Source organism: Vulpes vulpes, chromosome 16, assembly GCF_048418805.1.
Source record: "Vulpes vulpes isolate BD-2025 chromosome 16, VulVul3, whole genome shotgun sequence".
NCBI lineage: Eukaryota > Metazoa > Chordata > Mammalia > Carnivora > Canidae > Vulpes > Vulpes vulpes.
Genome location: NC_132795.1, coordinates 21256146 through 21281034, shown reverse-complemented (window position 1 = coordinate 21281034; position 24889 = coordinate 21256146). Strand labels below are relative to the sequence as shown.

Genomic DNA, 24889 nt, shown 5'->3' with positions numbered 1-24889 from the left:
ATTCAAGATCTTTGGATATAAAAACAATAAACACTGATTTCCTAGTTATCCATGGTACTAATGTGTAATATTTAAAATTTGGTTCTTGTGAGTGACAGAAAATCCCAAATAGCAGTGAATAAGATAGATGTTAAACGTTTATTCCTTTTTCATTTTGTTAGATTCGGTTCTCTTTGAAGCAGACACCCAAAATGGGATTAAATGTTCAAGGGCTGATTTCCTGAGTGAAAGGAAATAGTAAGAGAGTTAGAGAAGGCCGAGGGAGACATTAGACCATAATGCAAGTGCCACCCATGAAGAAGAGAGGATGAGGAGGCTGAGTGGGAGGGTCTAAGGCTGCTGTGCAGTCTAAAGTACATTCATCAAAGCCATTGGGGGTGGCTGACAAGCTCTCCCATGTCCTTCCATAGCACTGAGCCATTGGCGGGGAGCAACCCATGGGAGTCATGGCCTTGATGAAAACTAAGGTGATAGAAATCAAAATGCAACAGCTTGGTCATTTATGCTCCATGTTGAAGGAGGTCTGCAAAACACATTCTCATGGCCGTCACACTCACATAAGGGAATCTCAAAGGTAGGTAAATACCTGGGCTAGTAAAGCAGTGTCATAACCTATTTAGGGAGCCAAGCTCCTTGGATCTTGCTCCCCCACCCTCCTCAGCATGCAGCTTTGTCCTCATGGTCAGAGATGACTAATTGGAGTGTAACCATCATATCTGAACTCCAGAAAATGAGAAGAGGTAAGGGATGAGGAAGGAGGCACCCCTCTCCTTTTGAGGACATTTCTGTCCTAGAAGTCATACATAGCACTACACTAACATCCCATTGGCCAGCATTGTCATTAACCTCACCCAGCTGCAGAAGAGGCTGGGAAAATATATTTTTTTATTCTGGGAAACCACATGTGTGGCTGAAAATTGGGGTATCTTTTACCAAAAAAGAGTGAGAAAATAGATACGAGGGAACAAGTAGCAGTTTCTGCCATTGGGAAGCAGAGAGGTATAGTCAACATGGATACTAACACACAAATAATTATTTACAATTTGACACTTTACTTTGTATAGCATCAAATATGTAGATAAGGATGAAGACAAATGTGCAATGTACTCATACTTTCAAGTAATTGGGCCTTTATATGTATAGACTCTTTTTGAGTTTGGCCCTGTTTTGGCAGTCCAGTTGTTTTGAAACGGAGGAAACTAAATATGATACACAAATGCCAATCAGGAATCTACAAAACTCTAAATAATAACAGCTAAGGTATTATCTGAACTTAACTATATATTCAAGAGTCTTTTTGATGGTAGTGTCCTCTAAGGTCAGAGCTATTCTAAATAGAGAATTTTGGAAAATATATTATCTTTAACTGCTTTTTCCAGTTCAACTCACAGGAACTAAGTATGGCTGTGGAGTGGGAGGCTGTGGTGCCTGCACAGTGATGATATCATCATATAACGCCGTTATCAAGAGGATAAGGTACCTTGCAGCCAAGTCCAGATATGGTTGCATTTTTAAAGTCTTGAACTTTGTTTTATTCTTTCACTTGATAAATATGTATGAGCACCCACTATGTGACAAGAACTGTGCTAGATACTGGGTACAATGATGAACAAGATAAACATGGTCCCTGGAATACGAATGGGTTAGAAAAAACTATATCATCAGGGAGGATAACATATGGTCACAGAATCCCCTGTTGAAAATTGAAATGCTGTCTGACTCTGTGCTGTCTGGGGAAGAAAGGAAGGGCTGAAATAGCAGTGAAGAATAATGCCATCATCACACTTTTGTGTTACCATTATAGCCTACTAACTGATATCCTTGCTCTCACCCCTGGCCCTGGCCCTCTATTTGGTGAATTCTGTACATCAGACAGATCACTTTCAACTATAAGTCAGATCACCACACTCTCCTATTTAAAAATCACCAATAGTTTCCCATTACATTATCATCTTCTCTTTATGTTTGATATTTATCCTTCTTCAGATTTGCCAAGTTTCTTGGATCTGTGGGTTAATGTCTTCTATCAGCTTTAGAAATGTCTCAAGCCATCATCTCTTCAAATATTTACTCTTTTCTTTCTTTCTCTCCCTCCCTTCTACCCTCCCTCTCCCTCCTTTTTTCCTCCTTCCCTTTTTATTTTCTCTCCCCCTCCTCTCTCTAACTATGCATATCTTTTTTTTTTTAATTTTTATTTATTTATGATAGGCACACAGTGTGAGAGAGAGAGAGAGGCAGAGACACAGGCAGAGGGAGAAGCAGGCTCCATGCACCGGGAGCCCGACGTGGGATTCGATCCCGGGTCTCCAGGATCGCGCCCTGGGCCAAAGGCAGGCGCCAAACCGCTGCGCCACCCAGGGATCCCGAACTATGCATATCTTAAACCATTTTACATCATTCTACAGATCACAGATGAAGGCTGAGGATCTGAGCAGTGGTAAGATTTCAGAGATCTGCCTGTATTCCACAGCTAAGTCACCTGCTTCCTGAACTCTCGGTGATCCCTCCCTGCTTTACAGCCTGGCTGCCTACTTTAGTTCACCTGGAAGTTCTCTTTACTCTCCTATCTCACTTCCATGCTTTGGGAGATCTCTTGCAGCCATACCTCCTTGTTTTAGTATCTGGAGGGTGGCAGCTGCCCTACACTCTGTGAAGCCAGAGTGCTTACAGCCTTCTCTTAGTTCTCTTGGCTTTTTTCCAAATCTTCCTCATCTAAGAGTCTACATGCCTGGAGAGTTTTTTTGTAACATTCCTTCCCTACCACTAGTTTTACGGTATTACCCTCAGCACTCAGTGAAGCTTGGTGAGGAAGACTTTGGGGACAGTGCAGTTCAGCTCTATATTCAGCCCTCATTAGAAGTTTGTTGAAACTGGTGTAGTTTCTCCTTACTCCTACTTATGGCAGATTCCTTCTCCATCCACATCAGTCAGAGATGAGGGCATCTGTATCTCACTCTCTTATAAAGGGCTTGCACTTAATGGGGCTTAGTTCGTTTAAGTTTCTTCACATGCTCAGCATCTGATGCATTTTTTAAAAACTATAATCATATAGCTTATATGGCTTGTTTTGGTTTTTAGAATGAAGCCTTGGTTTCTAAATGAAGCCTTACAGTTACCTACCTTGCCTGTCTTTTAGCCTGGAATCCTACCATTCTTTCTGTATTAACTATGCTCCAACCTCACTGGCTTCTTTCTGTCCCTCTTTTCTGTCCCTAAACATCCCAAGGTCACTGCTGCCTCAGGGCCTGTGCTTGTTTTGTCCCTCTACCTGGAATATTTGCTCCCAAACCTTTCATGTCTGGCTCCTTCAAATCATTCAGGTTCCAGCAAAAATGTTACATTATCAACCCTCTTTGATCACCTTGTAAATAGCAATGCCTGCCTCACCTCTGCAACTCCTTATTCCCTTTGCCTGTATCAATTTTTTCATAGAACTTCTTACTATCTCAGTTTATATATGTATGTATGGTCTATGTATATATGTATTGTCTATCTTCCTGCAACTAAAATATATATTCTACAAGGCAGGAATTTATCTGTCTTGTTCACCAATGAATTCCAGTGCCTGGAACTTTGCCTAGCACATAGTAAACACTCAACAAATATTTACATTTAGTTATAAATGAATAATATTCTTTCAATCTTTCTTTTGTGTGTGTATATATGTGGATGAAATACTGTTTAGAAACCTGTGTATTTTGCTTCTAAAAAATGTGCATGAGCTGAGGACAGAATGTATTTGCAGAGCCTGAGGCATCATACAAAATCTGCCATATTGGAGGTGCTGGGTGAATGCTCATTCATTTCCCACTGGATACAATGTAATTTGTGCTTCTCTTTTGCATTCTGAAGACATTATGCAGCCAATGCCTGTCTGATCCCCATCTGCTCTCTGTACAGGGTTGCTGTCACCACAATAGAAGGCATAGGAAGCACCAAGGCCAGGATTCATTCTGTTGAGGTGAGGGTGTACTTCTTTCCTCATAAGATTTCTATGCTTCAAAAAGCATGGCAAGCCATGCAAGTTAATGCAGTCGAACAGTCTGAGCTCTGCTGCTTGGCCACTGCCCACCCATTCATGAAGTTGAGCTCAAGGCCAGGAGTGACACCTGGTGTGTGGATGTTTTATAACTGATTCCTTAGAAAGATGCTTTTGGAAGCCTTCAAGGCATTTTCTTTTGAAAGAAAACTCTGATATTGCTGGGTTTTTTTTTTTTTTTTCTAATTAGATGGGACATATCCTTCTTACATCTCCCAAATTCAAAGAAACGAGGACCGTATGCATTGAGGGTTATAATTGCGTCATTTTTTTTTTTTTTTTTTTTTTTTTTACAAAGTGCAGAGTAACCTCATTTTAAAGCTGGATGAAAATCTCAGCTCCAAAAAAGACTTAGTAAATGTAGGACTTGTTCAGAAGACAGATAATTGGAGTTTTTAATAAATTTGGAAGCTTTTTTTTCCTAAGGCAGCACCTTGTTAGAACTTTACCTCAAATGAAAGGGCACTTTAGACTCCTGGCTCTTTAAATTATTTATACATTGCCCATAAAAATGCTGTTGCTACTTGTTTTTATCTAGGTTAATGAAGGTCACTTATGGGGAGAAGGATATAAGAGGAAAAAAGATAAGAGCAATATAGAGAATAACTAAACTTCACATTCTCTGGACTTGAAGGAATGTCAGGTCCTGTTTCTGTCCTGTGAAACCTCATTACCTAGAGGGAGCAAATTCTGCTTAGATGCTCTTGTGAGATGTGGCTGTTTTACAGCTGTGAGACATCCTTTCATTTAGTAGTGGCTGCTGAGCAACTGGTGTTGCAATGTTGCCAGAAGACAGATTCCAGAATGGGGTTGTGCCTTTGAAGTTAGACTCCAAAGAGAAAATGCTGGGAAGGAAAAGATTTGATAGAGAAATAGGCAATGTTTCCTTCTTGACTGTTTTCTGGATTAATGGTTACACTTTGCAAACCAACTTCTGTGTGCTCTAGTGATAGGGCAATTGTGGGCAGCTAGAAGACTCAGGAGGTTTGGTGTGGTTTGGTTTTCTCAACCTGAGTGCAATTTGCTTCACTTCTGTGAGGGACTTAAAGGGGGTAACTTTTATTTCAGTGATTCCCATTCTGGACTACATATTGAAACCACCAGGGAATATATGCCCATGTTCTTGGTCTGGGCTGCTGCTTGGGCCTTGGAAATTTTAAAGTTCCCTTGGTGATTCTAAAGGATGAGAACCTTTAATGAAATATGAAGACCAGTAATCACAGCCACCTGGTCTGAAGAAAAGGAGACACCTAGGATGAGAAGGAATTTCTAGTCTGTTCTCCAATTTTAATGTGCAAACAAGTTGCCTGGGGATCTTGTCAAAGTATAAGTTCTGATTCAGTGGATCTGGGTTCGGGCCTAAAGATTCTGCATTTCTAACCTATCTGTGCTTCCAGGAGAGGATCGCCAGGTGTCATGGCACACAATGTGGGTTCTGTACCCCTGGGATGGTGATGTTCATCTATAATTGCTAGGGAACCATCCAGAGTCCTCTCTGGAACAGTTAACTGATGTCCTTAATGGTAGGTTATATATATATGTATGCTTCTTTATTTTTAAATAATGGTCATGATAAGAGTTGATGTTAGACACTTACCATGTGCCACATGCTGTATTAATGCTATATAAGGATTGTCTCATTTACTATTTATGATACCTTTGTAAGATAGGTATTGTTACTATTCCCGTGTCTTAGGTGGAGACACTGAGGTTTAGAGAATATAATTTATTTAAAGTTGTACCACCAGGGGATCCCTGGGTGGCTCAGTGGTTTAGTGCCTGCCTTCGGCCCAGGGTGTGATCCTGGAGTCCCAGGACTGAGTCCCACATCGGGCTCCCTGCATGGAGCCTGCCTCTCCTTCTGCCTGTCTCTCTCTCTCTCTCTCTCCCTCCTTCTCCTTCTCCTTTTGCCTCTCTCTCTCTCTCTCTCTCTCTCTGTCTCTATTAAATAAATAAATAAATAAAAATCTTAAAAAAAAAAAAAGTTGTACCACCAATAGTGAAGAGTTACTTTGTTTAAGTCAGGATTCAAACAAGATCCACACATTGCACTTGGCTGATATATTTCTTGTCTTTTCTTAATTTATAAAAGTCTCCTCCCTTTTTTTAAAAGATTTTATTTATTCATTTGAGAGAGAGAGAAAGAGCATAAGCAGGAGAAGTGACAGAGGAAGAGGGAGAAGCAGGCTCCCCACTGAGCAGAAAGCCTGGGCTTGATCCCAGGACCCTGAGATCATGACCTCAGCCGAAGGTAGATGCTTAACCAACTGGGCCACCCAGGTGCTCCTGTTTGCTCATTTTTACAAACATTACAGAGCCAGTTTATTCATTTACTCTTTGAAAGGATCCAGTTTTCTCCACATGCCATTCTCCTCCACCACTTTCTCTTATGGAGTGGGTGCTCTCAGGATCATATTAGATATCAGAGGGCTCTTGATGAATACAATATGATATCAAAAAGATTGAAAAAAAAAGATTGAGATCTTCTGGTGATATTTATTTCAAATAACTGTCTTTATCCAGTCTAGAGTGATTTTATCAAGTTCAGAAGCTCAGTATGTGCATGGATAGAGGAGGTCTTCATTAACAAGATTCTAAACAGTTTTTTAGAATAATAGCCTCCCAAATCCTATTTCTGGTGAAACTCCCCATGGCTCTATCTGTCTGTTTCCTGCCTCCCAAGTACCGTAGTTCCTGGCCAGAGAACACGAGGTTAAAGCTCATGTGTCTAACTCTTCCACACACGGAAGATCAGAGCAAGTAGAAGTGAAAAGAGGAGATGCAGCACATGAACTGTCTCTTGCCTGAATTCCTTTAGATCTTCTTATGCATTTGATCTCATGGCTGTTTATAATGTGAACAAGTGACAAGGGGTTTTCAAATCTTAGAGTGCTGAAGACTTCCATGGAGAATTTGTATAGAGTGAAGATTCCTGGGGTTAAACTCTAGATGGCTTGCTTCAGTGGCTCTGTTTTCTCAATAAGACCCCAGATTTGGGGGATGAGGGGAGAATGTGGGCTCTGGACTACTGTGAGAGAAACACTACCCTCCTGATTTATTGTAGATAAATTGTGTGCCCGGTTGTTTCAAAAGTTTAACATTTGCCTTTGCTGCTATAAAGTGTCTTTGATCTGTCAACTGAAGCTTAGCTCTTGAATGTGCCTGTAGACCAAGTTTTTAGCTTGAAATCATTATGTTCTTTGAGTACCTGTCATAAGCAAAAGATATAAAACTGTTTAGAGAGAAAACACAAATAGCTGAGTTGTTCAGCTCTACCTCAGGACTCTCAACCTAATATCCCAAGTTGCTGTTGAAAAAAATCAGACTTTGTAGATTATATAGACTGAAATATCAAACAGAGCTTTCTTCTTGGATGGGGTCCTTACTTCCATCGTGCATCTGGCAGATTGTGCCTCTCTACTGGGTCACTTGAGTAACACAGTTGAGTTTTTCTCCTTTCGGGTAACCTATGCCGTTGCACAGGATATAGGTCCATAATTGATGCATGCAAAACTTTCTGTAAAATAAGTAAAAGGAACACATTTTTTAATTAATTAATTAATTAATTAATTAATGACACAGAAAGAGAGGGAGTGCACACACAAGCAGGAGCAAGGGCAGGGAAGAGGCAGAGAGAATCCTAAGCAGACTCCCCACTGAATGTGGAGGCTGACAGAAGGCTCAATCCCATGAGCCTGAGATCATGACCCAAGCAACATCAAGAGTTGAATGCTTAATTGACTAAGCTACCCAGGAATCCTGAAAGGAAAGGAACATATTATTGAGTGTATTTTTTTTTCTAATGAAACAAAGCAGTGGAGATTACCAGGTGTCATGAGGACAAGAACCATTGTTACTAATACAAGGCCTTTCTTATCCAGGGTCTGTAATTGCTGTTTGTTATCTGATCTTGGGCAGGCACTTATTGCCATTCATTGAGCTTGCCCTGATAGTCACACAATGAACACCTAAGCACCTCGATATTGGGTGTATATCATTGTTTCCAGAGGTCTTTCCTGATCTGTTTGTGTCAGCTGCCTTGCACCCTGTTGCTCCTGTGTCCCTCTGTGCATGCCTCTATGACAGCAGTGGTTTAATTCTCATTTGCTCTCCCATGTGTCCATCAGACAGTGGGCTGTTTGACAGTGGAGACTGCATCTCCAGAGCTGGTCACCATGCACTGATTGAGTAGCTACCCAGTCACTATTTATTGCATAAATAAATGAATAAACAACTTGGAAATGAGGGACATAAGATTGCCCTTTAGACATTAAACTATGAAATCAATATGTCATAAATAAGAACTGAGTGATAATCATAATAATTGTTAATATAGATCATTAAAATATTAAATATTGTTAATATTGTTAATATTTATTGCTTAGTGCCAGACTTTATTATAAGATTTTTACATATTTTTACTTGTTGAATAATTGCTACTATTTAGATTTTCTCATAAGCTCAGATTTTTTGGAGTTAAAATTTAGTATGGATATGTTTACATACACATGGTTCTTTTTCATAAGATTTAGCAGTATTGACTCGGTATTAGGCTTCAACTAGTAGTCAACTGTTTTATTAATAGCTAGTAGAAGAGACTTTGCCTCCGGCCTGGGGTTTGCATTTCATCTCCAGCTTCAGCAACTCATTCCAGAAGGCCAGCTCCTCCTGAGGCTGGACCAGCTGCTTTTTCATCAGGTACCAGGCTTGAATTAAGACTTAGATGATAGGGGCAGCCCACCGTGGCACAGCAGTTTAGCGCCGCCTGCAGCCCAGGGTGTGATCCTGGAGTCCAGGGATCGAGTCCCATGTTGGGCTCCCTGCATGGAGCCTGCTTCTCCCGCTGCCTGTGTCTCTGCCTCTCTCTCTCTGTGTCTCTCATGAATAAATAAATAAAAATCTTAAAAAAAAAAAAGACTTAGATGATAGAGGAGTGACATCAGCAAGATGGTGAAATGGAAGTTTTCCACTGGCTTTGTCCCAAAGAACACCAATTTTGACAATCAATTCTGCATAAAAGTGACTTATGGAAGTCCAGAGTCCAGTGGAGAAATCCCATCACACCAATGGAACAAGAGCAATAAATCCAAGATTGTATGCACTGAAGAGAATGAAAGGAACAGTTTCACTTTATCTGCATTATTCTTCCTCCAAAGTGTCATGGTTCAGTACCAACTCAGACCTTCCTGGCTCACAATTTATCTAATGGGGGAACATGAGAGTATGTGAATGGGTATCTGGCTTCCCTAGCTATGTGGACACTGTCAGAGAGACCCACTTCTTTCTCACCTCATCTCACCTCATGAGGAGTGATGCATAATCTAGGAACAGGGAAAGGTGGGAGGGTAGCAGCCAGGGCTCTGAGAAGGCATCAATAGGACATGGATCTTACTAACCAAGATCAACAAGAAAACACAGAAAGATAATTCAACAAGATCAGGAAAACAATACATGGACTAAATGAGAGATGGAAATAATTTTAAAAGGAGGCAAACAAATTCTGGAGCTGAAGAATACAATGAATGGGATCAGGAACAAGACAAGGATGCCCTCTATCACCACTTCCATTCAACCTAGTACTGGAAGTGCTAGTCAAACAATTAGGCAAGATAAAGAAATAAAAAGCATCCAAATTGGGAAGAAAGAAATAAAATTGTCTGTACACATGACATGATTTTATGTATAGAAAACCCTGAAGATGCCACCAAAAAAATTGTTAGAACTAATCAATGAATTTAGTAAAGTTGTGGGATATAAAATTAACATACAAAACTCAGTTGTGTTGATATATACTAACAAGCTATCAGAAATATTAAGAAAACAATCCTATTTACAATAGCATCAAAAACAATAAAATGCTTAAGAATAAAATTAACTGAGGAACTAAAGACCTATACACTGAAAACTGTAAGACATTGTTGAAAGAAATTGAGGAAGACAGAAATAAACAGAAAGATATCCCATGCTCATGGATTGGAAGAGTTAATATTGTTACAATGTCCATACTACCAAAGCAACCTTCAGATTCAATGTAACCCCTAATAAAATTTCATTGGCATTTTTCACAGAAATAGAAAAAAAATCCCAAAATTTGCATGTAACCAAAAAAGACTCTGAGTGGGCAATGCAGTTTTGAGAAAAAGCAAAACTGGATGCATCACACATCCCGATTTCATACTATTTCACAAAGCTTTAACAATTGAAACAATGTGGCACTGACATAAAACAGACTCACAGACCAGTAACAGAATTGAAAGCCCAGATATAAACTCATGCATATATGGTCAACTAGTCTTTGACAGGGGTGCCAAGAACACAATGGGGAGAGAATAGTCTCTTCAACAAATGTCTTGGGGAAACCTGAATGAAACCATATCCCTATTTTATATCACTCACAAATGAACTCAAAATGTATTAAAGGCCTAAATGTAAGACCATAAATGTGAAACCATAAAACATAGGGGAAAAAATTCCTTGATATTGGTCTTGGAAATGGTTTTTGGATAAGAAGCCAAAAGCACTGACAACAAAAGGAAAAATAAACAAGTGGTATTATCTCAAACTAAAAATCTCCTCCACAGGGATCCCTGGGTGGCGCAGCGGTTTGGCGCCTGCCTTTGGCCCAGGGCGTGATCCTGGAGACCCGGGATCGAATCCCACGTCAGGCTCCCGGTGCATGGAGCCTGCTTCTCCCTCTGCCTATGTCTCTGCCTCTCTCTCTCTCTGTGTGTGTGACTATCATAAATAAATAAATAATTTAAAAAATTAACAAAATATTTAAAAAAATAAAAATAAAAATCTCCTCCACAGTGAAGGAAACAATCAACAAAATATAAAAGCAGCCTACACAGTGAGAGAAGATATTTGCAAACTACTAACCATAGGGCATTAATATCCAATTATATAAGGAACTCATGCAACTCAATAGCAAAAATAAAATAAGTAATTTGATTTAAAAATGGGCAAAAGATCTGACTAGACAGTTTTTTTTTTTTTTAATAAAAAAAAGACATACAGATGGTTAACAGGTACTTAAAAAGTACCCAGCATCACTAGTCATCAGGGAAATGTAAATCAAAACCACAGTAAGATACCACACACCTGTTAGGATGGCTATTATCAAAACGTCAAAAGTTAAATGTTGGCAAGGTTATGAAGAAAGGGGTATCTTTATACACTTTTCATGAGAGTATAAAGTTGTACAGCTACTCTGGAAAAAAAGTATGGAATTTCCTCAAAATATTAAATATAGAACCACCATAGGATCTGCAATCCCATTTTGGGGTATATATCTGAAGAAAATGAAATTAGTAACTCAAAGAGATATCTGAACTCCTGTATTCATTGCAGCATTATTCACCATAGCCAGGATATGGAAATAACCTAAGGGCCCATCAACAGATGAATGTACACATTCATACACACACACACACACACACATACTGCACAGAGGAATATTATTCAGATGTGAGAAAGTAGGAAATCCTGGCATTTGCAACAACGTGGCTGAATCTAGAGGACACTATGCTAAGTAAAATTAGCCAGATAGAGGAAGACAAATACTGTATGATCTTACTTACATGAAGAATGTAAAAAAGAAAAAAAGTTGGATTCATAGATACAGAGAGTATAATGGTGGTTGCCAGCGGCGGGGGATCAGGAGAATGAGAGATGCTGGTTAAAGGACACAAGCCAAAAAAATTAAAAAAAAAAAAAAAAAAGGACACAAGCCTTCAGTTATAAGATGAATAAGCTCTGGGAATCTAATTTACAGCATGGTGACTATAGTTAATAACACTGTGTTGTGTATTTGAAATATGCTGAGAGAGTAGACCTCAAGTGTTCTCACAACACACACACACACACAAGAATGGTAACTATGTGAGATGATGGATGTGTTAATTAACTCGATTGTGGTAATCATTTAACAAATTATACATATGTAAAACAATCATATTGTGCACTTTAAATATGTAATTTTATTTGTCAATTATACCTCAATAAAGCTGAAAAATGGTAGAATCAGCAATAAATTGTTGATTATTTGTTTTTGCACCCACTAGACTTCTGGCTGCTGTCAAAGTAAAGAAAATGGGATTTGCCATTTAGATCAAGAAATAAGTGAATTATCAGAATTTGAAGAAGTAAATAAGGTCAGTGAAATGTAAATTTTTTATAAGGTTTTCACAGGACATGAACAGAAACCAACTTACTTTTAGGAAGAATAAATAACTGCCCAAGTTGACTTATCATTTGATGTATTTCAACATGTCCCCTCTCCATTCTCCATCTTCATCCCCCCCAAAAAAAAAATTTCTGAACAACTTTATTCCTCATTCCAGATATTATTCTGGTTCAAGTACAACTATCCATAGAATAGAAAACATATTAAGAAGAAGAAGAAGAAGGAGGAGGAGGAGGAGGAGGAGGAGGAGGAGGAGGAAAGAAGAAGAAGAAAAAACACATTGATTCTTTAATGTCTCTTAGTTTAGTTTAGTTTTGTTTTTAAAGAAAATAAAAGCTTTTTCAAGTCTTTTTTCCAGGGCTACTAGAAGCAAAGTGAAGATGTTAGGGAAATGGAAGAACTGGCAGAGGGAGAGGTGATAGGTGGCAATTTGGGGAAAAATTTTTGTCTCAGTGTTGCCTGTCTCCTCTGCTTTCCCAGACTGCAAAGAGAACGTGCAGGAAGTTGAGTTTTGGAGGACCAGTGGCATCTGCACTGAGTTGCTAGAAACTAGGTCTATATTAGAGCCCTTGACTTAGAACACAGAGATTGTGGCTGGCCAGTTGGCTTTTTGTCTGTCTCTGTATGTCTTTCCTCTTTTGACCTCATTCCACAAAGGTTTTTTTTTTTTTTTTTTAAGATTTTATTTATTTATTCATGAGAGACACACAGAGAAAGGCAGAGACATAGACAGAGGGAGAAGTGGGCTCCTTGCAGGGAGCCCGATGTGGGACTCAATCCCAGGACCGGGATCACACCCTGAGCTGAAGGCAGCCACTCAACCACTGAGCCACCCAGGCGTCCCTCCACAAAGGATTTAAGGTAGTCAGAGTTACCTGATGACAATAACTCCTGTTACTTTTTTTCTTTTTTTTTTTTTTAAGACAAGTCCAGAGCTCTTCTCAGAAGAGGAGTTTCTGCCATTGGATCCAACTCAAGAATCGGTTTTTCCTCCAGAGCTAATGGTAAGGCAAATTTGAACTCATTCTAAAGGAATTCATGCTGAGATGCTTAGGAAGGGTATTTGCTTATGGATCTTCTCAGAAGCTGATTGAGAAATTGGTAACATCCATCTGCCATGGTTAATCCAAGGTGTAAAGAGTATGAGACTAGCGCAGCCTGAGTGGCTCAGTGGTTTAGCGCCGCCTTCAGCCCAGGACCTGATCCTGGAGACCCGGGATCAAGTCCCACATTGGGCCCCCTGCATGAAGCCTGCTTCTCCCTCTGCCTCTCTCTCTCTCTCTCTCTCTCGAATAAATAAATAAAATCTTCTTTTTTTAAAAAAAAAAAGAGTACGAGACTAAGAGAAAGATGGATGAATGAGGGTAGAGCCGTCATGAGGGGATAGTTGACTGCTAAAAGCAGCAGATTGTATCTATATGAAATAACATCACAACATTTATAAATGTAGACATGTTTCCTACTTCCATCTTTGTTGAAGTTTATCCTTCCACAGAATGAGTTTACAAAACTAAGCATATTACAATATTCTGAAATATTTTTTTAATATTCTGAAACATTGAAATGAATTCCTTTGAGATATAAAAGCACCAAAGTAGGTATATATAGGAACAGTCTCCAGAAGGAATAGAATATTTTTATATGTTTAATCTGAACTCTGATTCCTTAGTAAAGTTTTACTCTTAGGTCACTTTTATTTTATTTTTTAAAAAGATCTCCATTTCCTTTCTCTGTTCCTACCAAAATGGGGTAGAAACAGGTGAAAGTGTTGTCATGAGATGATCTTGAGTCCCTCTTGCTTTTTTGACAGATAATGGCTGAGAAACAACCACAAAGGACCAAGATTTTTAATGGTGATAGAATGACATGGATTTCTCCAGTAGACCCTGAAGGAGCTTCTAGAAGCCAAATTCAACTATCCTCAGGCCCCTGTTGTCATGGGAAACACCTCTGTAGGTATGTAGAGCCCCAGGGACCTCTTATGAGGGAATTGAGGAAAAGGACTTTGGAGGAAAGAACCTCATATATGCATGTTCTCTGGAAAAACAGTCTGAAAAAACACTTTTAATCATTTAGACTCGACTTCCTCAGATTGCTCAAGAGACTTTCACAACTTCCATTACATAAGTAAATTCCGATTGCCTGCCATCAGTGCAGTGCATAGAGTTGCACCCAGGAGATCTGCTTCATAACAACTCAGAAGTAACAGTTCCAGTGACAGCTGTCCTTTCTTTCCATGTGGAGATTGATCTCAGGCTCATATTTGAAGTTGCTCTTTGTTTCCTCTTTTGGTGGTATCTGGATAGATATAAAATGGTTTTCTTACACCGCAGTTACAGGGTTTTTCTATTGTGTCTGTTTTGTGAACTCAGTTTGCCTACTTCTTTGAAGAGTCTCTCAGAGTCCTCCCAAAGAGAATTTTGAGTGTGCCATAAGTTGTCTCGTAATAGTCAGCCAAGACTTACAGCTGACGAGTTCAAAGAGTCCTCCGAGTTCAGTGAAAGTCCATCTGGCTGGTTTCCGGGTGATTTGGCAATGAACAGATCAATAGAAAGATATGTAATTTTTGTGTATTTAAAGATAATTACTTTTTTTTTTAGAGAGAGAGAGTGTGTGTGTGAGGGGGGAGGAGGGCAGAGAGAGACAGAGAGAGAATCGTAAGCAGACTCCACACCCAGCACAGAGTCCCCACACAGGGCTCAATCTCATGACTCAGGATCATGACCTGAACCAAAACCAAGAGTCAGACACTTAACTGACTGAGCCACCCAGGTGCCCAGAGATAATCACTTTTAATCACAACTTCAACATTTATTTTTTTCTCATCTTTTAGGGCCTGAAGAGAAATTTAAGGGCATCTTTCACCCAGTTATAATTTCTCCTGATAGAATTGAAGAACTGAATTTTGCGAACTGTTCACATAATGGTGAGTTCTTATGATCCCTGTTTTCTTAGTTCAAATTCATTAGTCAATTTATGTCCTTTGTCCAGCAGGCAAGCAGGAAAAGAATTATTCCAAATTACAATATACAGAGATTTTCTCCTTATAAAAATGATAACATTCTGGAGGAGACCCAGGGAAGAACATGGAATGCTCATTGTCTGAATAGTCAGTCTACTGAAAAAAACTTTCTGCCTGCCATATCAGAGAAATGTAACAACTACTCAGTGAAGAGTATTATGCTAAGTGCTGGATAGAAGATAAAGATGAATAGAACACAATCTTTGCTCTCTAGAAGCACAGTAGTAAGGAAAGCAGGTTTATGTATTAAGCAGCTTACAGACTGGCCCATCTGTTCCCACAAAGGAAATTGATTTAATGACAATGATGAGAGGTAATATAAATGTGGGTTTGGAGTCTAGCTCTAGAGTCTAATTCTTGACTTTCGCATATTGGCTGTGAGAACTTAGTCAAACTGTGAATCTCAATTTCTTCATCAGTGAAATAGGGCTATTGTCTCAAAGATTTCTTAAGATTCAAGGAGATTCTGGGAAGCATTCAGCATAGTAAAAAAAATTTGGCCTACATCACCTTTATCACCACCACCACCACCTCCACCTACATCACCATCACCACCACCTCATCACAACCATCACCTCCATTCACACAGGACCTCCATCACTACCACCACCACCACCATCACCATCACAACTTTCGTCACCACCACCACCACCTCTATCACAACTACCACCACCATCACAACCATCACCACCATTACCTCCATTAACAACACTACCACCATTACCTCCATCACCACAACCACCTTCATTACTACCTCCATCACAGCCATTACTTCCATTAACACACTATCTCCATTACTACCACCACTTCCACTCCATCACAACCATCACTATCATCACCTCCATTAACAACACGACCATGACCACCACTACCACCTTCATCACCTCCATCTTCTCCATCACCACCACCGCCACCACCACTACTATCATCACTAAGCAGGGCAGCGATATCCAGGAAAAAGATCCCATGTCTATAACTTTGGCCTAATGACATTTCCAGGTCATCACTAATCACACTGCATTTATTTATAAATTATTTCACTTCAGGGCTGGCCTTAGGTGCTGGCCTAAGCCTGACTCAGGTGAAGGATATCTTGGGTGAAACAATCCAGAACTCTCCAGAGGAGAAGACACAGATGTACCAAGCTCTCTTGAAGCATTTGGGAACTCTGGCTGGATCTCAGATCAGGAACATGGCTGTATGTATTTGATGATGATAAACTCTGGCATGTATGTCTGGAGTGACTATCTCTGACAAATCATGATATTTTAATTCTTTTGTAACAGACAAAAAATAATGATTCTCCAAAGCCTTGCTTAATCCTTAACTCTCACTTGTGTCTTTATAATTACATAACAGATATTGAAAATAGAACTCATTATTTTAAATAGTCTTTAGGGGGCCATATTGTGAGCAGGCACCTAGATTCAGATCTGAATCCCCTCCTGGCTGTGGGCAACTGTACCCTCAACTTGCTATCAAAAAGTAAGTGACAACCCCTTGGAAATTACTAAACCTGCTCCTCTTATCCATTTTTTTCTCTGGGGAGGCAGGAGGTCCAGTTTTGAAAATGACTGTTCTTTGTAATATTAATAATTCTTCACACCCTCGTGGATGCTGGAAGTTTGATCAGTCTGTTCCTAATTCCATACACTTCCAATGTCTTCGTCAGTTTCTTTTTGAGGCCTTGTGCTAGCTATATTCCCATTCCCATCCACCCTAGTTGACCATACTTGTGTTGGTTAGTGTCCTTATGTGACCTGAGAGAACTATAGGCTGTTAAAAACTACCGAGCGAGCCCCCTTATTGAAGACTTTCTCCAGGTGGTACAGGGGGGTTGTGGCAACCTTGTCATATTGTGTGCTCATACTTAATTTTTCATTGATGGAAGCCTACAGATCTTTTTTTGTTGAAAATGGCTGGACTCCATTCTGTATTTATGAGTTTTGTTTTTGAAACAAAATCAAGGGCTTTTAATATGTTTCTTTTTCCAACTTGGTTAATAATTATTGCTCATTGGTCCCCTATAAATCTGTTTTTCTTTTCTTTTTTTTTCTTTTTTTAAAATAAATTTATTTTTTATTGGTGTTCAGTTTGTCAACATACAGAATAACACCCAGTGCTCATCCCTGTCAAGTGTTTTTATTTTCATTTAAAAATATGGATTAGCCTTCTATTACCTGCCTACCTATGTTGTTAAATACCTACTCTTCATATCATCTGAACCACAAAATTATCTTTAGGAGGAAGGTTAGTATTCAGAGTTGTGTATTTAAGTAATATCCCTTTAAAACAATCATATGATGAGAAACATATTTTGTGATATGAATGTAAACATCAAAAGCTTCTTAACTTTCTTCCTAAAGTCATATTACATTATAGCTTTACGTGGTTCCACCCCCCCAGGACATTGATTAAAGAACAGAAATTCTTTAGGTGCTGGAAAAAGATACAAAAAAAATAAGGCAGCACCTTACTAGTATAAATTTATTTAAGCCAATTTTTTTTATTCATTACTGAACCTACTAGGGTTCGTGGTTATAAACAATACATGTTTGTTGAGTGACTTGAACAGATTATCAAGAAGGGTCTGATATCTACTGCCTCCTTACAAGGCTCAAAATGAATTGTGCTCATAATTGTGAAGAGGACTGTTCATGTGACTACTGGGCCACTCTGCTAGATATTTTTATTTATAAACAAGCAAAGAAGCAAACAGCACCACAAGTGGGACCTAGTCTGTAAGAAATACTACAAGATGCCGTTGTAGGGGGGGCCAATTTGCTAAGCATAGAAAGAACACTTCTTTTCCCAAACAACCAGTTTCATCAGGTGTTTGGTAGAATTATTTCCAAGTTTTTTGTTTAACAGAACAGATTCCCGGGGAAGTGTCATTTCTTTCCACAGAAGGGAAAGAACAGGTTCCTTTAAATGGGGAATTTCTCAGAAGGTGTCCCAACAGACACTTCCCAACAGACACAGTCCCAACAGATCACTGTTGATCTCAGTGAACATACCCTACTCGAGGAAGGTGAGAATGTCCTTTCAGTCTCCTGGTTTTCCTGTGAGTTTACAGGAAATTGTTAATTCCTGTACAGGAAATTAATTCCAACATATAGTGAGTTAAGGACAGGTGTTGACTATTTGCAGGGGAGATTACAGTACTTGTTAGTAGTTACCTTTTACTTGTGCTATGCACTCCCCAACCATTCCTAGAATTGAGAGACCTTTGTCTCTACCATTCCCTCTCTGTCTCTCTGTCTCTCTCTGTCTCTCTCCATCCCAACTCTAAAATTACTTCCCTATAGATTTTTATAAATTCTTTGTCCCATAGGCTTTTTCTTAAAGAAGGCTTGAAAATATGTTATACCTATATCTTGGAGTTTGAAAGAGTCTAAAAAAAATACATTTTCAATAGAACTTAGGGGATAGAAGGACTTTGGACTCAAAGTGAACTCAGACTCAAGACTGGATCCTGGTTTCAAGATCTGTGACCTGAACTAACTACGGAATCACTCTGAGGCTCAGATTCCTCATCTGTAAAATGAGAATAACCAAGCCTGCCTTGAAGGGGATAGTAGTTTGCTAGAGCTACCATCATAAAAAACCATAAGCTGAGTGGCTTAAACAATAGAACTCTCTTTTCTCACAATTTGGAAGCCTAGAAGACTGGTATCAAGATGTCGGCAAGGCTTGTCTTCAGAGGCTTCTCTCATTGGCTTGTAGATGACCATCTTCTCCCTGTGTCCTCACATGGCTTTCCCTCTGTTTATGTCCAAATTAACTCTTAGAAGAACACCACAATGTTAGATTAGAGCTCACCCTAATTACGTCATTTTAATGTAAATACCTCTTTAAAGGTTGTATCTTCAAAGTCACATTCTGAAGTACTAGGAGTTCGGACTTTAACACATCCATTGGGGAGGGGAGGGGGGCAAGGTTCAGACCATAACAGAAAGTGTGACAAGGTCCTGTGAGGCAGCATACATAAACTGTTTAGTGCATAATTGTCACTCCTTATTTTTCTACATGTGCCACTTAATTTTCGTTTTCAGTGGGAATTTGTGTCAGCCTTCCTTCCGACAAGCCCAGCAGCAACAGAATGCACTTGCAATAGTCAATTCAGGAATGAGAGTCTTTTTTGGAGAAGGGGTGATATCATCAGACACTTATCCATCTCACGGAGACGTTGGTCCAATCACTATCTGTGCAAAGAATTCCTGCCAGAAACTCATCAGAAGATATGGTATCATGTCCCTAGACTCCAAGTAATGGAGAAACTCCTTTTGTGATAACATACCATTACAAGAAGAAAATGCTTACTAGGTTTCTATTTAATGGCATGGAATTCCAGTAAGATTTCATTATTATTTCCATGTATCTTGATTATGATGAATCCTGAAGTGGGCATCATATAGTCTGTGTGTGTATAAAAGAGAAGAGGGGGCAGGGAGAGGGATAAGGAAAGAGGGAACCCATCTCCTAATAGTACAGTAGACACAGTAAGCAAAATAAGAAAATATGCATTCTCTACCATGAGAGAATACTTTACCATGGTAAAAAATAGACTATGGGAGTTTGTTTTATAATAAATTGCTAAAGTCATTTGCTTACATGACTTATCTTTATAGATAATACTAATAGCCAATATTTCTGGAGCATTTGCTAGGTATCAGTTACCATTTCAAAAGTAAGCAGAGAAATGGTGGTTAAAGTATGAACTCAGTCAACCCCGATTAACTATGTGATCTCAGTCAGCTTACTTTACTTTCTAGTGCCTTTCCTTATCTGTCAAAGGGCAATAATCATCCCTACCTCATAAGATTAAATGAGTGAATACATATAAAGTGCTTAAAACGGGACCAGGCATGCAGTAAATGCTCCTGTGATATAGGAGTTGGTTACCGCTGGGCTAAGGACTTAATACAGGTCATCATTTCTTTCTTATGACCATTCCAGGTGGAGAGTTCTACTCTTTTTCTCCTTTTACTGATGAGGAAGTGATGGTCCTGGGACTGTGATTTAAATGTGGGTTGCCCAACTGTGGAGCTTACACTCTTATTTCCTGCATTATACTGTCATTATTTGTCTCATACCCAAGCTGAGTCCATGAGGTAATGAGCCTTGTTGGCTAGGAGTCTTCTCTTTGATTCCCATAGGCCTTGGAACGAAGAGATGCTAGATGCAGCTTGCAGGCTGGCTCTGGATTAAGTTACCCTTCCAGGCTTAGCTCTGGGTGGAAAGGTGGAGTTCAAGAGAACTCTCATCATCAGCTTCCTCTTCAAATTCTACCTAGAAGTGTCACAGATGTTGAAGAGGATGGTCAATGGAACTGACCACGTATTGGCTTTCCCAGAACTGAGGGCTATGGTGATACCCAAAGTGGAGGCAACAACCTCCACTATGCCAAAGAGCTATAGAATAGAGGGAGACAACCCAAATTAAAGACACTTGGGCTTACTGGGCATCCTCCAGGCTGGCTATTGATGGCCTGTACACTTGGAGAAGATTCGCAAATAGAGCACAGAGTTGTGCAGGATTCCATTTAACGCTACTCAGTTACTGTTTCTGACTGTTGTTTGGGTGGTATGCAGAAAGCTTGTTTGAACATATTTTCCTCAGTAGAACATATCTCCCACTTGTGGAGGGTCACTATCATGCATTTGACTTTCTTCTCTGGATTCAGCTTCATTTCTCTCACCTGTAAGATGATGATGGCAGCCATTTCACAAGGTTATTGTGAAGTGGGTCATCACAGGAAGAGGGCTCAGAGGAACATGGGAAGACTGCCTTGTAGCTGTCTTAGTGATAGTAGTGATAACCCAGGTGTTCTTTTACCTGGTCTCCCTTGTCAAAAATAGTTACAAGATTGTTTGCTAGGGAAGGCACAACTAGAAAGATTTCTCTGAATAAATTTTCTAGACCCAAAGGGATCTTGAAGCATCCCATGCTATAACCAGCTGACCAAATTAGACTAGAAGCCAAGAACATTCTTTATATGATAGAGAAATTAGTATGATCACTTTAATAAGAGTCACAAAGTTTTCTCTTAATATTGCTTCTGAGTGTATTTTTTTTTCATTATACATGGATTTTCAGTATACATTATACTAAGAACCAGAGGGTTATATACAATTTCTGAAAATGGAAAATGGACAATGTGTAAGCGACATACTCTCACCAGGCAATCAAAAGAGGAAAAAAATAAACCCAATGTGGATTATCCCAATTAATAGCAATTATTACAATTTCTTGGGTGAATCAAGTGATATCACATAAAGCTTCTACCTTGCAGTCTTATGCCTTCTATTTAACCTCCTCTAGTCAATATTTCTCTACTATTAAAAATAGTAGCCTTTGTTGGCTTTAATTTTACATTAAAATTTTTTAAATTATAAAACATAACCATTAGGTGTACTGTTTAAAGTCTTATTTAAAGACTCAGTGATCCATTTCTCTCAGTTCTAAGAAGTGTTCCTTCTAGGGCCCCAGGAAGTTTCCTCCTGTCGGGTTGTAGCAAGGATAGAGCCCTCTGCATTTTCCTTCCTCCCCCATTGGCCAGGTGGTGCAACACAGTTTCATATTCATTTGCAATGGTGTGCTTTGGCTCTCACTTTTTCCCCAGCTTGAGTATTCTCTTCCTTTCATGTTATTTACCTCGCCCCTATCTTCCTATATTTTTGGTTTGTAAGTCCTCAAATCATTTAGGAAAGGATATGAGGGAATCATAAGCGTAAAGATGTTGGAAGTCCGTGATCTATATTTACTTGGTTCTTCATAATGTAGAGTAGTATGTATGGACCTTCTAGAGCATGTGTCCTAGAGGTCAGGGAGCTGCTTCTACCTCCAAGGTTCTGCACAGATCAAGTACTTACTAAGTGTTAGACTTCCAAGGAGAGCTGCTTGTTAAGAATCATGGTAGCCTCCCTTCCAAGACCATTCTGGCCTATTTTAGATATCTACAAGGGTTCTACTTTTCAGGATCCTGTTCACTATCCTAGCCTTACAGACAAGTATGAGAGTGCTTTAGAAGATCGTCATTCCAGACATCACTGCAGCATATTAAAGTACCAGGTTAGTGGCTTTTTTTTTTTTTTTTTTAATTCAGAGAGCCTGGCCTATAGCTTCTTCACCTGGACACTCCACTTATCTCACAGTGATTCTCAAGCTTTATAAGCTCCCCTTCTGGTGAACTCTGCATTTTTTGGTGTTAATTAAAATTTCAAACTCAATGAAAAATTATGACTAAAAATAAAACTAGCAATGGCAGTTTTTTAAAAATGTCTGTTTTGATCTTGAAGTTCATGTGTTTTGCTCTGTGGCCTTGTGCCACTGACAGGAATGAGCTGGCTAGCTTACCACACACTTCTGCCCTTGGCATTGCAGAAGTTGGAGCACAACCAAAGTCACATTCTGTGTCAGGGCCAGGGGGCTGCTTTGATTTTATTTATAGAGGAGCAGAAAACACAGCCCTTGGAAGTCAGTGAAAATGCAGTAATGGTTTTTTAAAAGAGCTACTGATTTACTTTTTTTTTTTTTAATAAAGAAAATTGTCTGCTTCTCCAGTCTCTATTCTCCAGGTATCTTTTCTGTGAGTTACATTTAGAGTTGACTCTAAGTTCTAAGAGCTATTAAAAACTCTCCTAATGAAAGCTGACTATTAGAACAGAATTCCTCATGACTTTCAAATGGAATTTTCTACTACAGCATCATAGCAATATGACCTGAAGTCATCCTGTTGGTAAACTGGATAAGATTGATGTGTTTTTCCTTGAAATTATTGTCAAGAAACTTTACCTTGAGAGTTTTATTAAGTCCAGAATGTGATGAGGCTTTTTAAAGCATCAGATCATTGAGTCTATTGTTGGATTTAGTTGTAAAAGCTGACAGTACATCATAATGAATGTTGCAGTTGGTATATATCTCTTGAGGGTTTAGGTTCAGTGTGTTCAAAAATTCAAGGACACCAAACTCCATTGAAAATGATGATATTAAAAGTTTTGAAAAGCTTCCGTCTTTCCTGGTATTCTACAAAACATGGAAGCTGCCGCCCTTTGCTTATAGATACCCTAGTGTTACCTTGACAATGGAAGAAACCTCAGAAAGGAACAACAACAACAACAAATCAATAGGCATTCAGATCATCCAAAGGAAAGTGATAATCTTCACACGATTGGTAATCATAAAAGGAAGCTTGTTGTTATAGATTGCAAGGCCGACTTTTGGAAGCAGTTTATCTCCCACACAGATGAGTTTTCTTTTTGTTTTCCTGTGGTTTTACACACACACACACACACACACACACACACACACACATACACACACACAAATATCTGCATTGCCAGAGCATCTTCAGCACAGGAAAAATATGACAAACATTTTCCCCCAAATCAGTTCATTTGCTTTGAAAGCATTTTGCCATAGCTTCAAGAGATCACCCATTTGGAGAGACAAATTCATTCCTCCATTGTACCTTCAGTCACATAACAAGCAGAAGGTGTCAAGTCAAGTACAGCCTCTTTTAATTGTAGATTCACCCAACTGACAGCCCCCCCCCCCAAAAAAAGTGTTGCATCTTCAGCTAAAATGCTGAACATGTTTTCAGATTTCATGTGCCACTCTCCTTTGCCTTATTGATGTAGGCCTGCCTCCTGCCTGGACAGCCTCTGATCTATCTCAAGCCAAAGGTTTATTTATTGAGTCCTTCAAGTAGGTTGACAATGAGCCAGGACCACTCTTCTCAAGTCCTATAAGCAGCGGAAGGCATTGGAGAAGTAGTGTGTATTTCAGTTATCTTTATCCTGGAATTTCCACCACCCACACACCCATCACCACCTCCTTAGTGGCCAAAGCCTTCATGCTGAACTCTGAGCCTGGCCTCTGTCCTATCCCTTAATTCCTCTTTCTTCATGCATCCAGTTCTTCTCCCAATAACCAACCTACTAGGAAAGCTAACAACTCTCTCATATTTGAAATAATGGGGAAGACATTATGTTTCTTAATGTCCACTTTGGTCAATGAAGCTTTTTAAAGGTATTTAGAGACCGGTAGCAAGACATTTTATTCCATGGGTCTTTAAGAAAGAGTAGCATTAGTAAATCATTCCTCAAAATGCAGGTCCCTTTGTCTTTATTCTTTATCAGGATTTTCTAAGTTATGAGTTTTACCCATTATTTCTTCTTGCTTGGAATAGAAAAAAAAAAGGCTCTTCTTGTTGACAGCATGCCCTCGATATTTTGTAAAACATAGTCACAATATCATAATGCTCTTCTAAAAAACATTATATATGCCATTGCTTAGATACAACAGTAAAATAATTTTGATAATTAAATTGAAAGAAATATGGGGTCCCTGGGTGGCTCAGAATTAAGCATCTGCCTTTGGCTCAGGTCATGATCTCAGGGTCCTGGAATTGAGCCCTGAATTAAGCTCTCTGCTCGGCAGAGAGTCTGCTCCTCCCTCTCCTGTCCTTCCTGCTCATGATCTCTCTGTCTCTCAAATGAATAAATAAAATCTTTAAAATTGAAGAAATATGTGAGCATTAACAAGAGGATATCATCTCACATTTTTAAGAAGAAATATTTATATTCATTTGCTTACATAAATGGGATTTGTATTAGAGATATTTATGTTCTATGTTCAG

General features: G+C 39.2%; 1 protein-coding gene across 1 annotated transcript in view; it reads left to right on the top strand.

Annotated features, from left to right (window-relative positions):
- Positions 1-24889, top strand: part of LOC112922804 (aldehyde oxidase-like) — an 86286-nt gene that overhangs the window by 19483 nt on the left and 41914 nt on the right. Inside the window, 18 exon segments of the mRNA XM_072742833.1 lie at positions 1380-1476; positions 3853-3961; positions 5437-5503; positions 5506-5542; positions 7482-7561; positions 12101-12192; positions 13148-13228; positions 14035-14106; positions 14108-14180; positions 15058-15150; positions 16293-16444; positions 16638-16731; positions 18154-18233; positions 18236-18277; positions 19302-19322; positions 19324-19499; positions 20406-20568; positions 22228-22320. Coding sequence (XP_072598934.1) covers positions 1380-1476; positions 3853-3961; positions 5437-5503; positions 5506-5542; positions 7482-7561; positions 12101-12192; positions 13148-13228; positions 14035-14106; positions 14108-14180; positions 15058-15150; positions 16293-16444; positions 16638-16731; positions 18154-18233; positions 18236-18277; positions 19302-19322; positions 19324-19499; positions 20406-20568; positions 22228-22320 — 1622 coding nt within the window.